This window comes from Tinamus guttatus, unplaced genomic scaffold, assembly GCF_059628265.1.
Source record: "Tinamus guttatus ecotype Peru unplaced genomic scaffold, ASM5962826v1 Tinamus_guttatus_pri_ptg000232l, whole genome shotgun sequence".
In the NCBI taxonomy this organism is placed as follows: domain Eukaryota; kingdom Metazoa; phylum Chordata; class Aves; order Tinamiformes; family Tinamidae; genus Tinamus; species Tinamus guttatus.
In genome coordinates, this window is record NW_028288766.1 from 1,091,207 (window position 1) to 1,109,697 (window position 18,491).

Below are 18,491 nucleotides of genomic sequence, written 5' to 3' on the forward strand. Positions count from 1 at the left end.
AGGGAAAGGACCTTGACAGCACAGGAACCAGAGAAGGAGCCAGGAGCGAAGCTGGCGTGGAGTCCACGTGCAGTTAGCTCCAGCCAAGGAAGGCCCATCAGCTCCAGCTCAGTTTCGGCCTTCCGAACCTTGCTGCCTCCCTCACGCGGTCCGGGGCACGCGACACCCCGAGCGGCACAGCGCTGGGCACGGCTGTGCCCGGCCCAATGCTGCTGGGCGCGCGGGAGGAGGCTCGCAGGCTGCGCTGCAGCGAGGCGGCAAAGCCAAGCGGGCACCGCGCAATCGGGCCGGTGCAGCCCCGGGTGCAGGCAGCAGATACGGCAGCAGGGACGGGCCCGTGCTCTCGCACGCGGGTCTGTGTTGATGCAGATGGGCCCTCTGCTGAAAAACGGCGGCTGTTTTTCACTGGGGACCCAGGCCAGGGTCACGGCCTCGCAGCACGCGTGCAGAGTGCCCGAAGGGCCCATCCCGCCGTGGGGGATGCCCGGGGGGCCACGCGAGCTGGCAGCCGGAGCGAGGGAGCCCGCGGCGCTCTCCCGGCCCGGGCTGCGGCCCCTGCCCCTCTCGGCCCACCGCGCGGCGCCTCCCCCGCCGCCGCGGGCCCCGAAGCTCGCGGGCTCCTCGGGGAGCCCGAACTGCCCCCGGAACGCGAAGCCCCCACACACGGCGCAAAGCGCCGCGCCCGCCGCCCCCGGTAACGCCGGCACTTCCAGCGCCGTCCGCGGCAGCCGCCACGCGCGAGGGCGGCGGCGGGGCCGGGGGCAGCCGCACCTGTAGCTGTAGGGCGCTCGAAGCGCTGGCTCTCCCGCAGCAGGGCCCGGTAGAGGCGCAGCACCTGCGCGCGGCTGGACGCTGCCATGTTGCCGGCACAAGGCGGGTCCTCGCGCCGAGGCCCCTTTTCCCCGCCCGCGCCGCGCTGCGCCCGCCTCTCCGCGCGGCAGCGGCGGCCGCAGCGGCGGTGAGTGGCGGCGGGGCCGGCGGCTCGGGGCGGAGCGGAGCGGGGCGGCGGGCAGCGCGGCCGGGCCTGGCCGGGCGCCCGGGGCCGGCGCGGTCACCTTGGGGGCGCCGCGCGCGGAGCGGAGCGGGGCGGAGCGCGGGGGGCCGCGGGGCCTCGGCCGCTCCGCGCGGGCACCGGCCCCAGCGCAGGGGCCGGGGCCGGGGCCGGGGCCGTGCGCGGCGCCTCCGCGGGCCCGGGCCGGGCCTGCGCCGCGGCGGGAGCCGGCGCTTCCCCGGCGGGGCGGCCTGTGGTGGCCGCCGCGGAAACCCGCCCCGGGCCAGCGCTGCGGCCGCCGCCGGTGGACGTTCCCGCGTGTTCCTGTTGTTATTTTCCTTTTCTCGAAGTTGTTCTAGAATGACCTGTGTTCTTAGCAGACCCCAGCTCTGGCGAGGCAAAATTAACGCGCGATAGGAAAACAACGTTCAAGTGAACGGGCTGGTGGGAGCAGCCTGTGGGCAGGGTAGTGCTTGGCGGTACGCACAGTGTATGTTTTGGTGCTCCTAGCCTTTTCCTTAAGGGGATTCTGGGCTGAAATGGGGATTATTAAGGAGGAAAAACCTTTATGGGGGGGGGGGGGAAAGTGCTCTGTGACTTGCAATATAAAAGTCACTTGATAGAGTGTCAGGGAGGGAGTGATAGACACTCAATGTTTGGTCAGTACTTGGTTAAAGAGCTCCTGCACAAGTGTTTACGGCAAAGTTTCAGTCACAAAAGAGCACCGGGACCTGCAGCACCGCAGGTGATGCACAAATCCCTGCCCCGAGATCCTGTCTTATCTTGAATCCTGTTCTCTGAATCATTGATGCTGCTAGACCTGTACGGCTGCCGCTCAGGTACCGTTTACACTGAGCAGGGAGGTCCTCGGAGGGAGGTTAATAAGGATTTCCTGCCTCGACGGTTTCATTTTTAGCTGGAAATCTCCAGTACTGTTTTTCTGGCTTGTTCCACAGCCACTTGAGAATTCTGTGCACCACATTTGTCAGCGCCCTCCCCTAAGATCCCCCTTGGGTAGAAGTTTCCAAAAAGTGATTGGTTGTGTTGAATTTTAAGGGAGGTAGCCAGGACCCATTTGGAGTAAAATTGGCCTTGAAGAAGGCACTACCCAGGCAGGAATCTCTATATACAGCCTGTGTATATTGTACAGACCTCCAAATGACAGGTTCTGAGCAGTTCTGCCTGCTTTGTTGATAAATCTTAGATTTTATTCTCTTCTGCTGCGAGACTGGACCCTTTATTCCACTTAAGCACCTCTTTTATTATTGCTTACATTTGAGACAGCTTGTTTGTCTTATTGCTGGAAACAAAGCATCCTTCTCAGCTGAAAGTTTTGCTGGTGCGGAGTAAATTTGACTTTGTAACTGATAGGTTTGATGCTATGGCTATATCTGATACCAATTGCTAAAATTATCAACAATATGATTTTTTTTCTATGTTTCTACTTTGTCCGTACCAACTTTTATATGTAGTATATGTTTATATGCGATCTACTTTTGTCTCTGCTGTAAGTGTTACAATGCATGTCTCTAACCGAACTGCCACTTTATTGTACATGTATGCTTGTTCATCTAATGCAACTTAGGGTATGTTTCTAAAGTACTTATGCACTTCTGGTAATAAATAATGTATATAATATCTTAGATTCATCTTTGTGTGTATGTTTATATGGTCATTGTATTTTAGCAACCCTTTTAGACTTCTGCAAATGAGATTTTCCTGTACATAGCCAAAGTCTTAGCTTTTTTTTTTTTTTTCTTATTAAAAGCCAGACAATAAATGTTATAGGAAATATTGCATTCTGTTACAATAATGCAAGCACTTAGTCTGTGATAAGGCCCATATTTTTGGGGCCTTCCCTTGTAAGGCACATCAGACTTGGGCTAGCTCTTTGGGTTCAGGAAACCCAAACAGGCGCCTCTAAAGCAGGCAAGCTCTTCAGTTCCCTGGGGGACCAAATGCTCTTTGTAGTCTGAGCCCGGTTGTTGTTACAGGTGGCTGTGCAAGCAGTGACATCTCTCCAAGGCTCCAGTGCTCATCCTTGCCCGACTCCATCCTTGCAGCCCTTGGGTGCTTAATGGTGTAGCCAAGGGGCCTGCATGTATTAAAGCAGAACTCTTGCTTTGGGCAGGCAGGCTTACCACCTTCCCTAAAAGCAGCGGTGGCAATCCTGTGCTTGTTTTGGTCATGTGCTTCAGACAGCTTAAAAATAGGAAGCCCTCTTGCACTGAGCAAAATCTAGCTTCGAGAGTTTAGCGAGGCTAGGTATCCTGTGGATCATTGTGATAATTATTCTACCTAGTTTTAGAGCAGTCCACTGCATTATTGTGAGAGCTGGAGTTTCTGTACTGAATCTTCAGTTCTAGAAGGTGAGAGAAAAGGAGAAACCAAAACATATTAAGTCTTGTTTACGAGAACACTGTTGGTTTAATATTAGTAAAGTAATTGTAAATGAATATAAAATAGTGTTATTTCCATAATATTTCTGGCAGTTTGTGTGTGTGTGTTTTGATCATGTTTTTTTTTCCTTTCAAATAAAAATGCACCACTTTTACTATTGCCGAAGTCCATGGTTTAATAGGACAGGATGCACATGTCTCTGCTGTCCTTATGTTCTGGTGCTTCACTGCAAGCCTGCAGGAAATTTCCAGGACAGATGCAAGCCAAATAACCACCACTGTGTCCTGTGATACTGGAGCCTCTACACAGAGAAGCAGAAATACATATTCCTTAACCTGTCTCCTCATTCCCTAAGGAGAATTTGCACCTGAATTTACTCTAGATAATAAGCCAGGATGGACCAAGACATGGGTGGGTGATTTCTTTTTCAGAGCTATGGTTTAAAACTTGGTGGTGTTTTTTTTTTTTTTTTTTTCATTTAAAACTTATGGACAACAGTCCATGGCTGGAGGGTAAAGATACACTTTTCTTTTCCAAAATGATGTGTGTATTTGTTGAAATGGCTCGGTCAATATTTATTTGTGCACAAAGCCTTTGGATCTGGCATTTGGCCTGAGAGGAGGCAAATGAGCTGGGCCTTTCCCTTTTGCACCTCTTAAAGCAATTTGGGAATAGGATAGTAGTGTCTGGAATCCTTAATAAAAGGAAATTTGGGCAAAATACCTGCAGAGACTGTGGACTCCTATGAAAGGAAACAGCTGTTATATTCTCCAGGACATATTTGACATTTTGTCACAAGCTGCCTTGATTGTTCCTTGTGGTGCACTATTTCAGCTTTATGATATGGCACTCAGCGCTTTAAGAGAGCATGTACTTTCTTGCTATGCTGCCATTCATGTTGATTATTTTTCTTTTGGGGTTGGAATAATAACTGATTGTCATAATATTATCATCTCTTTAATTATTATTTTCCCGTTTGTGAAAATATGTTAATTTCTCCCTGCTGGTGGAGAAAATTCAACAGTTCAGATAGCTTTCTATTGTTTCATTTTCTTCTGTAAATTTTTGAGTTGTACAATTTCTTTCTGAGTTGAATTATAGTGTATTTTTTTAAAGTGAGACTTAAAGAATAGTAGTAATAAAAAACAGTAGTGGGCTTTTCTGTTGTAATATTTGGTGGTCATGTAAGGGAAGACATGTGCAACATCAGAGGATTTTATGGCCATCATGGTGCCTGCTAATTATGTATCGTGTTAAGCAGGTAGGAGGTTCAGTGATCATGTGGTAACATCTGGATTAATAGCATGCTATTTTGTTATATTTTGATGATGTTGGTAATGAACAGATGTTTGTAAAGTTATTCAAAATTTCATAATGAAAAACACTGTATAGGTTCATCATTAATTGGATAATTGTATGCCTCAGCAATAGGCTGGAGTGTAAAAGGGTGTTAAAGTTACTATTAATGCTCAAATAATTCAGTGTGTAATAACTATATCAAAAGTGAAAGGCACTTCTAACCTTAATGCTGATGAAATCTATTGGATCTTGTTTCCAGACAAGAACACAACAAGAAGTGAAGTTATTTTCGCTGTGTGGTCATTTGTTATACTGCAATCTCACAGTGATGTAATCATAAGAAAGAGATTTATGAAGGGCTCTCATCTGTAACACCCCAGAAGTGTTTTCTCTGCTGTGCTTTCCGGTATTCTATCTAATCCAGTCTTGGATAACCTTCTTCCCTGGAGAAAATACATTCTGCTTTGTGCTGTATCTTGCTGCCACTATAGGATATCTGATGCTTAGCCTAAGCCACCTTTTTCCCTAATCCCGTCCCATTATTTCAGTTACACCCTTTAGAGCCCCTCTGTGTAATTCCTCTCCCCGCTCAGTGATTTACACTATCATCATATGTCTCCATAGCTGTCATGTAGCCAGGCTGACTTACTTTGCCATTTTGATCTTTCTTTCTTATTTAGTGACAACTGAAGTTTTTAGCTCAGAAAGCAAACTGTTCTACTGGAATGCAGAGGCTGGTACTTTGTTTAAGAGCAACTGTGAATCTCTTCGCAGAGATTCACACCTCCATGTTGTTTTTTTCTGACCCGAGATGCCAAGTTCAACACAAGTTCGTTCCAAAAGGTATTACTGGCCCTATTTATTAAAGGTCATGGCTGTATACAGGAGATCTTGTGAGAGCAAAGTTTGTTCTTCTGTTGAGTTTAAATTTGCCATGTGTGACAAAAATGGTAGCGCTAAGGTTCATCCTCACCTCCTCATGCTGCAGCGCTGCAGATTTGTTGCACACCTAGCACTGTGCTCTGCTTTTTGCCTTTTATTTTCTCTGGCCCCAGTCCCATGTCCCAGGTGTGAGAAATCAAAGACAACCTGTAGCTTGGATGGATCCTGGTTCTTCCTCTTGCCATGTTGTGGGCATGGGCTACACACACAAAAGCAAAGTGAAAACTAGCAGACATGTAAAATGTTACAAAATGTATTATTGGGAAAAGGTGAAACCTCTGGGAATGGGATATGTGGAAGATGCTAATATTGGGGTTTTAGGAAAAAACAACAAGAAAAAAGGGAAAAGGAGGGTTAAACCACAGTAACGTTTACAAGGGACGTGGAAAGCAGTAAGGATGAGGTGGACTGCAAGTTGCATACTTGGTTTTCTGACTGTTTTGGGGGAAAACAGTCTATACATTCTATAACATGTTTCCATTTTATACCATGTTATGCATCTGTATGCCTTCATATTTCTGGGAGGTTAAACTTTGGTGCAGCAAAAACAGTTTACACTTAAGATGAAAGGAAAGAAATCTAATGAAACATCATTCCTGGACTAGGAAGGAAACCGAGCAATTTGTTTGCTTCAAATGTGGAAAACAGCATACCATGTTAATGAATTAAATGACAGTAATATTTAAGATAATGACTTAATTTTGCATGATCCTTGGCATTTTAGATCTTTCATTTAATTTGGCATGATCTTTGGCATTTTTGATCTTTCATTTTTCTGTCAATATCCATTTTATGCCTTTACAACTCTGGCCAGCATTCATAATAATGATATATTTCTAAATATCTCATACTCCTGATGGATATCTAAAATAAGATGACTTGCCAATATTTTCTAGGTATCTTCATACATCTGTATGAGCTTTCTTTTATTTCGTTGCAGTTTTTTATACCGGGGTGACTTTGCCAAAATTGATCTTTAAGCCAGTCCCCGAAGAGAAGGAAAGAAGAGGAAGAGGAAGCAGGGCCGAGGAGAGTGCATCTCTACTTGCTGGTAAGGGTTACTAATAAGCTTTATTTTTGAACCTGTATGAACTGGTTCTCTGAAGTGGCATTGACATCCCTTTTAGGTGATAACAGATCTTCAGGCTTTCTACATTTTAAATAATAATAGTACTAGCAAGAAAGAGCCTTCCTTTATTTTTGAGTTAGCAACTGTTGAAGACCTTGTTAGATATCCAGATTTTCTTTCAAGATAGATTCCCGAGTCTTCTTATGTCTTATACCAAGACAAAGGAAGTGATGAGACTCAAGATGGATGGGTCCTAGTAGTCTACTAGAGGACAAATTCTATCACATTTATGTTGAAATAGGTCCGTTTCCTTGAACATAACCCCAGTGAAATTTGTTCAGTGTGAGACCAGGTGGGAGAATTAGCCTTTCGTTCCTTTACAATCATTTGTTGATTCAAGTTGGACTTTAGCCTAGTATGGTCTGGGAACTGGAGGAGGAGTGAGGGACAATAGTTACGGTGTTACAAAACCCACCATTAACTTCACAGTCCGTTGTATGTTCTTATCCCCACAGCAGAAGCAGGGAAAGGGAATGTGTGTCTGGGCCACTCTGTGAGGTTTGATCATGTAGACCGGTGAAATGGAACTGGCATCTTTTATAGGGCTGGGTTCAGCAAAGGTGGGAGAGGGACTCCTGAAAAGGAGCGATTTGAAGTACCGTTCTGGCAAGGTTTGCAGCACTTACTGTGTTGGGTCCTGCCTTAAATACTGCCTGTTCTAGAAACCCAGTGTGATGAGCTTTTTGGGGTATCCTTAATGGCCTGGGATCAGTTTTGCCTAAGTTCAGTTGTTCTCTTCTAGCTCTGTACTCACTCTGTTCTTTTTGTTTATGGTTATGCAGGTGATTTGCATAATTCTTTAACTTTTGAAATGCTTCTTGGTGAAGTAATACTTCCCATTTAAAGTGGGAAAGAAAAGAGAAAAATGGTGTGAGTTATCAAAGTTACTGCAAAGTTTTATTGCCACTTCTAAAACATTTTTTTGTGTGATTTGAAAACTATTTAGATTGTCAATATTTTTATTTCAGGGCTTTTTTCTTATTTGTTTTGGCTTAACCTTTTTGAAACATGGTTTTGACTTTGATTTTTATTACAGTAACTGCTTTCAGTGTGAAAAAGCAGGGTCTAGTGCCTTACCACCATTCTTTACCTGGGGAGTTTGTTTTCTGAACAGATATGGAATTGCACATGTAGAATGATCAAATGTTGAGGAAATAATTAAATACTAACTTCTTATGCAGTTATACACTTATAATTGCAGAATGCATAAAGTGAAGTTATTTCACTTTTTAAGGGTATTTTGCCACTTCATGCATATGTGTCCTGAGCATGCTTGTTTTTAGAAGAGCAAAGCAAGTCTTCCGCCCTGTGGACCAGCAATCTGTAGGAAGACTGAGGCAGCAGAGAGTCATGTGGGACCTCGAGGGAGTTTGTTATCCAACCACTGTGAATCCTTGTCTGTGAATCCTGCTGTTCGCATACATGCAGCTTTCTGCATAGATGAAATGGGTTAGAATGAGCTGGCATTTGGAAATGGTCTGGTTTTCCTTTACAATATGCCACTCAATACTGCAGTATGCCTTGGTTAGTACTTTTTGTTTTGGGGCGGGGGCTTTATTAATATCTATATCCAGTTTGATTTAGGAGGGAATGTAAATGATGGCTTATGGTCTCTAAGCAGATTCTATTTGCTGTAATGTAGTATGTCTTCATCCAGTCTGCTACTGCATCTGATGTAAGACTTTGGGTTAATGTTTCTTCTGAAATGAAGGGGTCTTCATGCTTCTAACTCCCATTAGCACTAATGGGATGCAACTGCTTTGTGCACAGATGGAAGAATAAAAAAAAGTATTGTCATTGTTTTCCAATTTACTAGTCAACAGAAATGGGGAGTCATACCAAAACACTAAAGGCTTTTGCATTATGTAAAGAAAAATGTCACTGTAAATAGAATTTATTTCTTGTAGGCCCCCTTTATATGTTTCAGAGATAATGGGCCTTTATTAAGGAGAGTGAGCCAAGAGTGATGTTTTAAAATGGAGGAAAGTCTTGCAAATGCTGTTCAAGAGCAACATTAGTCTCCAGGTGAATTTATGGGAATCATTTTTTATTTGCCCCCGTTGTATGTTTTCTAAGATACAGCCTGTGCTATGTTGTAGCTATGTCTGTATCGGATCAGTAGTTGAGCACAGAATCATTTCTTAAAAGTTTGGACCCAGCAAAAAAAAATTGCCAGGATGTTTTTTAATTGTATTCCTGAAGGTGCAGAAATCTTCTCTGGCAAAGCTAAGCAGAAGAAACATGGTGGGAATTTTAGCCACTGTTTTCTGGCACCTTTCTTTCTAGCTTCAGATGGGGATTGGGGAAGGAGGGAAGTAGAAGCTTTCAGAACTCCATAAGGAAAGTTTTGCTCTACGTGGAAACAAAACCCTCCTGCTCTGCCCCCTTGGTCACAAGGATCCCACTGCACAGCTGCTGGGCTCGGTTCTTCTGGCGCCTCTGAGCAGCTCCAGCAAAGGAGGTCGGGGTCGTGGAAATAAGGCTGTAGTAATGACTGGTTCATTTTCAGCTTCTCGTGGAGTTCTGCCTCCGTGGAACACACGGAGGTGCCGAGAGCAAACCTCTCTGGCTTTGTCTCTGAAGCCTTTTGATTTTGGATGTGCTGGGTTTGGTCACAGCAAGTGCCACTTTCATTCAGAAATGCTTAAATTTCTCCTAGGGCAGGAAGGAGATAAGCTGGCCACGTTTCATAGACAAGTTTTATTGAAGCAGTGTCTACGTATCATTTGCCACTTAAACTTGTATAACTGTTCCTGTATAGGAGGAATGTGAAATTTTAGGCAGAGACACGATTTCTTCTGTCAAAAGCTGAGGGCTTAAATAGTCATATAACTGCCTCTTCATTCTTCAGCAAAAAAAAGAATTTTATTATTTGACTCAATACTCATTAGATGTGACACTGATTGCATAATGACCAGTAATAGTGGTGCATATATTGAATTCTGTGATGAAGATTTTTCTACAACTTCTGTCCAGCTCTGATTTAAATCACTGAGAGCCTTTAGGCTCATCTGAGTGGACATCAGCTCACACCTTGATCACAAGGAGATTTAATCATGGATCTGTGCAGCACTAGGAGCTGTGTTTGAGGTGCTGAAACCAAATGATCTCACCTGTAACTCATAGTCATTTAAAGGAAATTAGAATGTGAGAAAGTATTGTTAAGAAGAATTGAATCAGAGGTTATTCAGATGGTTAACACTGCATAATTTACTATTGTCCAACAGATCTGATATCACATGTAAAATATAATTAAAAATAGGCAGTTATTTGATCTGAACGTCATGCTTTTGTGCATGATGGTTGCTTAATTATATTCATTTAGTTCATTTAAAATTCAGGTCTGAGCAAAGATACAAAGTCTAGAGACTCGTACAAACTCTTTTTTCTTTATTAAAAACACTCCAACAGTACATACAGGAAAGAAGGGGATGGAATAGCAACCTGCAATGGATCTGTGGCTCCTTGTGTTAAATGGGATTTTTTTTTCTTTGGCTTACATGATTGAGCCCATGAAATGACAATATGCTGGCCTTTCTACTAAGATAGTAATTATAAAAAAACAATTTTTTTTACATATCCATGGTATGGCAAGTCTGGAAACACCCATGGCTGGCCTTTGTTTAAAAGCAAGATATTTTTACTGCTAAACTTTTCCTTTTTTTTTCTTTTTCTTTTCAGTCATAGCCTTGCATCAGATCTTCTTAATCATCTTACATTACACACAAAGCAAGTCTTTTTCTGTGTCAATGAAAATATTTTTATGCTAAAGAAGGGAGCAGATTAACTATGACCTTATTGGGTATCTCCCTTTTAACTGTTCCCAGGGCAACATAATCTGTTTTTAACATTATGGGTTAGTACTTCATGATAATTTTTCTTTGCCTGAGAGTAAAAAAGAGGTATTCTAATGTCAAAGGCATAACTGTACCAGAATGCACATTTTCATTATGGATTATGATTACAAAGTATCCCTAGTAATGCTGTCGTGTTGTTGTTGTTGTTTAAATTTTATAAAGCATCATATTTGGAGGCACCTTTAAATTTTGCTTGACGTTGAGGGACAACTCGAGGAGTATAGCTTTTTATTTTCCATATAGTGTATTGTTTCAAAAATGATGGTTGTTGCTGCCCTACCTCCCAACACATGGCCTTTGGAGAGCAGTGAGTCTCGTGCTCCTGCCCGGGGTCTTGCACAGAGATGTGCAGTTCATGTGGCACCCAACTGCTCTGGGCACGTATGGACTGACTGCAGAGTCTGCCCAGTAACCCCTGTGCATCCAAAGTGAAGCTGGTTTGAGGATTCTGAGTGCACAGGCTGCTTACGTCTGTGCACATTTATGTCTGTTGTAGCCCAGTGACAGCAGCAGGTATTCTGGACAAATGGTATCCAGAGAAGTCAGATAGATGGCACATAAGTGTAATTTGTCCCCGGAGTGGCAGATTACCCGTGCATTCCTTCTCACTAAGCATTACTGGGGAGAATAGGCTAAATTCTTTTCATTTGTGAGAACCAAAATGCTGCTTTCATTTAACCTGTTGCTCTTACCTTCTGAAGCAACTTTTTGCAAACACTGTTGAATTCATCTTGCTACTGTTCATGCAAATTCTGCTTTTAAACCTATGCATCAAAGAAAGTGAGGGCTATGAGGTATTGTATGTATTTGTACATTTGCTGTCAGTCCTCCTTTTTCTACTTATCACTGGTCAGATTTCGTAAGAGAGGTCTAGATCCCCAAAGAAGCAAGTTATATATGTTATGGGAGAATAAAGGGCTTAATAAAGGAGAGAGGACCCAATTAATCCCTCTGCTGAAGCAGAGGTAACAGGATGAATTTGCCTCTTCTCACTGAATCTTCAAAAAAACTTTGCCTTGAGACAGAGAAAACAACATTTTATTGGTTATGCTGCTTGCAGAAAAGCTTCCTCTAAACTACTTTCAGCACCGAGAATGAGTTATGCTCCATTGACGACCTAATCTTAAATAAGTGGGAAAGAGAGCAGCATTCTCTGAAATATTTTTGAAGGGCCAAGAATGGATGCTTTATGACTGAAAAATGCATGTTTTATCTTTCAGACTATTTTGGAGGAGTAGTGCATTTCTACAAATGCAGAATCCTCTTGAAACAGAAGAGGTTGTTTTTTTCCCCAGTTCTGGAGATCGTTAGCAAATATTGGAGTCTTGTAGAAGTGGTAACCAACCATAAATGTACGCTGCATCTCTATTACCTCCAAAGATGGAGATCCACAATGTATAATAGCAAGCATGCTTATTATCTCTAATAGCAAGTTAATAGTCTTTCCCAAAAGTTGCTGCAATATCCTATTGCTGTAGATAGAGAGGGTTGCTTTAACAATGAAACTTAGAGTAGTGCATCTATTTATTTTTAAAAGTATCAGTGTGTTGCTTTAACCTGAAAAAGTATAACATAGCTTGTCATAAATTTATCAATTTACCTTCTCAAATTCAAATCTGTCAGTATTGCATGAGGTCTTAAATGAATTATCTTGAAATGAAAGCTGTTCTCATTTTGTTGTTTTAAATAGCTCGTCAGAATTAGTTTCTGATTTGGGGTGTTTGGAATACAAATCTAGAGTTAAGCTAAGTCATTTTGCACATGGAGGTCAAAGAAGTTGATTGTTCTTTGATTTTTTGGAGGATTCTGGTTACTTACTTCGTGGCAGTAATGGCAGCGTATTCTTTCAAAGGCTTTGCTTTTTTCTCACTGCTGGGGATAAGCAGGTCTCCTGGAGAGTGCTGTCCCCTTCTTGGTGCAGAGTTGCCGAGCCCATGTCTATGTTGGTAACTAGATGTGGAAGGAAGAGAGAGCAAGGCAAACACACTGTGCTCTTCAGCTCAGTCAGACACAAGGAAGTTAAACCTGCTTTCTAAGACCTGAGAAGTAGATGTATCACTACATTTTCTCTGTGTGACTTGTTGAGATACCTGTGTATCTAGTGAGTCTCTCCCAGATTTTACACGTACAGTCCTCTCTGCTTGTTTTGCGTTCTGGTAGAGGTGGTTTAGGCAGAGTTGGCAGAGGTTTGTTTCCATATGTTAGTGTGTGAATATGTTGTGCATTCCTCTCCATATGAGGAACTCGGGGGAGACAGCATTAACCTGCGCTTAGATATAATTACATTGTCCAGATACATCCTGGATCTCCATCTTTAGAGGTAATCGAGACACAGCAAGACAAGTCCCTGAGCTACCTAATCTGACTAAACTTGCTTTGAATAAGCAAGTTTAAACCAGATGACCCCTGGAGTTCTTCTTGAACCTTAATTATTCTATGGTTCTGTGAACTACAGAAGTTTGTACTCACCTCTAAAGGAGGCTGGGCCTGTAGCCGTGTTTGGCAGGAGTAAGCCCAAATGTTCCTAGGTCCAGCTCTGGCTGCCACCTCGTGCTGTCATTAAGCTTTGCTTTGTTGGGTCAGTTTTCTTCCCTTGGTGGACTGCAACCCTCATGAGAAGCTGCGAGGTGGGAGGTAGCCCCTCACCATCTCCGCTCCACTAATTCTGTGGAGAACTGATAACTGAGATTTTAAGCAGAGATGTGTATTCTGGACATACCTGGGACAGGAAGGACAATTCCTGTTGCTGTCCCGTTTGGCTCCTGGATCATATTTTTCTGAAACTCAGACTTTCTGGAGTAGAGTAAGATGCAATGGATGAACCTGGAGAGAGAACTGATGGGTGTCTTGGAAGCCAAGTTCAACAAATACCATTTAGCTTCACTGTTCCTTTGCTTCGCCCAACAGTTTTGAAAGGGAATTAGTGTTCCGTTTCTCTGATCTTCCAACTTGTACTGAGAAAGCTGTTCCTGACTGATACCCATCTCCAGTGAAAGGAAACCTCAGTAACAGCAGCCATTAATTATCCATTTTGTGAATTGGATGTAACCATTCCAACCTTCTTCCTCCCCCTGCCACCCCCACCCTCATTTCCCAATTCAGAAATGTGGAGAAATGTATTTTCTGTATCCCTTTCCTATTGCTGTAGTTAAGGCTTTTTTTCAGCAATTGTGAGGTACTGGCTGATATTACATATGCATGTGCAAAAGAATGATTTTTTTTTCCCTCCCCCTCACATTTCCCATGTATAGACCTGCATACACACTAAAACCCTCCGGGGTGAAACAATCTGCCTTGTGAAGATCCTGCCTCAGGTGAGGTCATGCCAGAGACTGCACTCAGTCTTACCTTTAACTGGAGAGATTCAAAGTAATAGTATTTAAAAACATGCAAGTAATTTCAATTTTGAATCATTTATCATTATTTAAAATGTGTGAGGTGTTGTGGGGCGAGTTTTTTTTTTTTTAATTCTTTTTTTTTTTTTTTAGAAAAAGATCTCAAGCTAATTTTTACCACAGACAACACTAGTTTTTACTGGCTCTCCTCGAGATGCTGTTCTGCCAAGCATATATTAAGTAATATATTTGCATCATGAAGTAATTCTTCACTCAAAATGTCATAGCTGCTTGTACCTATCACTTGCAGCTGACAAACTGTGCCAGATGATGTGTACTAAAAATCTCCTTATTTGCAGATACAAAATTCATAGAAAGGCAGGCTGATATTGCCTGCTGATTGCTAATAGAACTTCCAGTTTGATGGCCTGGCCAGCACCATTTTAGGTATTTATAACTTGAGGTTTGCATTTGGAACCAGACTCTTTAGCTTTTTTCTTCTTAGGAAGCCACCACACTAACAGGGAGAGACGTGGAGCATCCTTTCTCTAGAAAGCTTTTTATGCTCATTCTTGAGGGCAGAGGCCTTTCCTCATTGATCTTGAACCTAGATGTAAGTAATCTGCATCTTAGGAAATGTACTCTAGCCACGACAACTGCTCTGTAATGCTGTGTAATCCTTGGCTTTTAGTCATCACCATGATAAAAGGTAGTAAATAATATGAATAATTTAAAAGGTTTTATTCTAAAAGTCCAGGTGTTATGGCTCTGGATCTACTTGCTGCCGAGCCAGCTCTGTGCCACTGGTTGGTAGTGAAGGCTGTCTTGCAAGTGGCATGAAAACCTTAAAGCTTCCTTTTCTTGTGTTCTCTAGATGCTATAGAAAAGAACCCTGTTAGATTTAGTAGTGAGCATTTATGTTTACACTTTTATTTTCTTTTGGACTACTGCAAGAAAAAAAATAGGCTATTCATTTGTCACAGTGAAATGCCGAGCGCTCCAAGATGAGATTAACTCAGCGGAAGAATGAAGAACCCTAATAAGCAACTCTACACAGATGACCTATTTGCTGAAAATAATTAAGGGTAGCTGAAAACTTTTATTTTGCACTAAAGGATCTTCTATTTTGTTTTGCTCATTTCTTTTAGTCTTAGAAGTTTCCTTATTTTTTTAAGCCAATCAGGAAAAGGGTCAGAATTATTTATGGAAACCTCTCCCTAGAGCACTACAATAAGGCTGGATAGTTTAAAAGATTCACACACACAGGTCGGATACCCAGAAGAGGTTAAAAACACCCCGCCACCTTGGTTCAACTGGTGCACAAAGTTTTCTTGTACAGGAGGACAGAGAGCAGAGTTTACCTGATACTAGGGTGGCTGAACTCTGCCAGCCTTATGTCTCTTGGCCTAAAAACACTCGGATTTTCCTGAGGTAGGAAGGGAGCTGAAATAATCTAGTGCCAGCATCAGCAAATATTGCATTTGTTTCATGTATTCTTCCACATTGTCTAAAATAATTCCATTTTGGATGCCTCCTGTCTTGGGAAGAAATCTTTTTAAGCAGGTGAATCTTGTACTTTTAAAGCCATGATCTCCAAAATACCTGTGTTTGTGGGCAGAAATATGACAAAATGAGTTTACTAAAAAATATTCAGTGATACACGCAAAAACTGAGGTTCTGCGCTTATTGTGACATTGATTCCTTAAATGTGTAAATTTTGTTTACATAAAAGACTTTTTTTTTTCTTCTCTCCAAAACTACTGATCCCTCAGGCTCTGTTTCAGATATTTAAATTGGAATGATCCTTTTGTTTGTTGCAATTCAGTAATGAGGGTTTCCAGAAGTAAAAAGTACTAAGTTCTTGATCTTCAGGCAGGCTGGCAATGACCGATCCTGTGCCTGGTAACCTGGGTGAGAAGGAAGACTCTTCTTTTGCATTGTGATGAGCAGACGCTGAATAATTCTGAATACACTTGAAAAAAATACAGTCTGTTGAACGAAGCAGTGCTGTTTTGTGGCTACTATGTGGTGTAATAGAAGTTTAACAATTTCAAAGTCTGAATCTGATTCAGCTGAGACATAAAACTGTTGTTACTTAGATTTTTGAAATTGTTAATTGTTGAAATATTTTGAAGGTCGGGAGTACAGGAGTTTTACTAGCTATCTCTATTCTATTAAATGTGAATGAGAGGCAGGTTAGAAAACTGAAGTAATTTAAAATTAAAACCTAGGGAATTGCTTCAAGCTGTGTTGCTGTTATGTATATTCAATTTAAAAAGAAAATACTTTTTTTTTAAAATACATTTTTAGCACAGTGAAATGTTTTTGAAGATTAGAAATTACTAATCATGGAATCATAAAATCGTTAAGGTTGGAAGGGACCTCTAGAGGTCATCTAGTCCAACCCCCCTGCACACGCAGGGTCACCTAGAGCACGTGGCACAGGGTGGCATCCAAGCGGGTTTTGAAGATCTCCAGAGAAGGAGACTCCACAACCTCTCTGGGCAGCCTGTTCCAGTGCTCTGTCACCCTCACTGTTAAGAAATTTTTCCTTAAGTTCCTGTGGAACTTTTGGTGCTTCAGTTTGTGGCCATTACCTCTAGTTCTGTCGGTGGCCCCCAGTGAAAAGAGGCCAGCACCATCCTCCTCACTGCCTCCCTTGAGGTACTTATATACACTGATTAGATCCCCTCTCAGCCTTCTCTTCTCCAGGCTGAACAGGCCCAGCTCCCTCAGCCTCTCCTCATAGGGCAGATGTTCCAGGCCCCTGAGCATCCTTGTAGCCCTGCGCTGGACTCTCTCCAGCAGCTCCACATCCCTCTTGTACTGTGGAGCCCAGAACTGGACACAATGCTCCAGATGCGGCCTCACCAGGGCTGAGCAGAGGGGCAGGATCACCTGCTTAATATATCTGCTTAGCCGATTGCAGTTTCTTCTTAAATAAATTAAGAGTGACATGCCCACTAGAGAAAAAAATTAATGCTTGGTAAAATTAGGAAATGTATGGTATCTTTAAATAGTTTAAGGTATAGGTTTAAGTTAATAGTTTAAGGCTTAAGGTATCTTACAATAGTTTTTGGAATAGGGTTCTCCAAGGATCTTGTGGACCCTGTTTGCCTGTGGGCAGCAGCTACCTCTGCTCTTGTAGCATGGGCAAGGTGGGTCTGCCTCAGCAACCTGCCTTCCTCATACCATATTGGAAAATGGATGATTTAAAAACAGGATGCAGCAAACTGAAAGAGAGAAAAGAAAGGGGTATTTTGCTGCTAACGTGTCGGATGATTAATATGTTAATAACTTTAACTTTTTATAATGGACATTAAAAATTAAGGATATCCGTTTCACATGCAAGTTTCACATGCATTCACATTGGAGCAGGCTTTGCTCCAAATTTTCAGAAAAAATATTTATTTAAAAATCAACTGTTTATATTGGACTATAGGGTGGATGTTTAGTAAACAATAATGTAGTTTTAAAAAAAGTTATATGACCTCAAGAGTTCACTAGCTATGGTGAAAGGCTCCTAACCCACATTACTTCAAAAAAGTAGTCAAATTCATGCATGAATCAAATCACATTAGTGGTTTGTTGTTGTTGTTGTTGTTGTAACTTGACCTAATGCAGGGAATACAAAACAGTGGAAATAGTTTGCATGTTTAGTCACTCTTTAATGTGGTGTTACAGCGTTGTCTTTTATGCTTCCACTGAAAGAGCTGCTTTGCAACTGGATCAACCTTGGAAATTTAGGAATCATGAGTTTTCCCCTGGTCTCAGGGACGGTTACTAAAACTTGTTAAATTTTGTAGTTCTTGCTGAAATGGAAGCTTTTGAAAACAACTAAATTTAAAGAAATTTATGCAAAATGCCCATTGAAGAAATGAATATTTGATTATTAAATTGAAAAAATAGTTGTTTTCAATAGTATATAGCTTTTTTGCACCCATTGCAATATCTGTTTGTTGGGTTAAATGTGGACTTAAGTTTTAAAATTGCTGCTTAGAAGTTGCTTTTCCCTTTCTCATCATTCATGTCTATCTAAGCATATTTTATGTTTTAATTCTCGCTCATTTTTGCCACAGAAGAGGCAGAATTTAGCAGCAAACACTTATGTATGAGTCCTAGTGCCAAAAATAGCAGTGAAACTTAAGTAGTATGATAATGGCTTATGTATTGCCAGGGTGCTTGTGAATATGTAAAGGCTTGTCCTATTCTGTCTCATTCGGGATAATAGCATGAGAATCCAGGCAGTCCTATGCAATTGAATTGCTTTTATTAAAGTGGCTGAATGGATGATGTCAGAGTAACTTTTTTATTTTATTTTTTTTTCTCCCAAATGAATTTTTCCTGTTTGAAAAATAAAATCAGCTCTGAAATGAAAGGTCAACTTGGAAATACCAGTTTTGGAAAATTTGAATTTCTGTTCCAGGCGCTTATGTGCCCATTCGTTGTTCATGTAAAAGCAGTATTTGGCAGCTGATAAAGGTCAGCGCTAATAAAGAAGCATTTTGCTTTCAAGCTTATGAAATGAACCCGATTGC

General features: G+C 42.1%; 2 protein-coding genes across 2 annotated transcripts in view; one reads left to right on the top strand and one right to left on the bottom strand.

Annotated features, from left to right (window-relative positions):
- Positions 1 to 905, bottom strand: part of LYRM4 (LYR motif containing 4) — an 88,704-nt gene extending 87,799 nt beyond the window's left edge. Inside the window, exon 1 of the mRNA XM_088525661.1 lies at positions 772 to 905. Coding sequence (XP_088381787.1) covers positions 772 to 859 — 88 coding nt within the window. The 5' untranslated portion in view covers positions 860 to 905. The remainder of the gene's footprint in view (positions 1 to 771) is intronic.
- A 38-nt stretch (positions 906 to 943) lies between these two features.
- Positions 944 to 18,491, top strand: part of FARS2 (phenylalanyl-tRNA synthetase 2, mitochondrial) — a 235,420-nt gene continuing 217,872 nt past the window's right edge. Inside the window, exon 1 of the mRNA XM_088525650.1 lies at positions 944 to 958. The gene's annotated coding sequence lies outside the window, so the exon portion shown is untranslated. The remainder of the gene's footprint in view (positions 959 to 18,491) is intronic.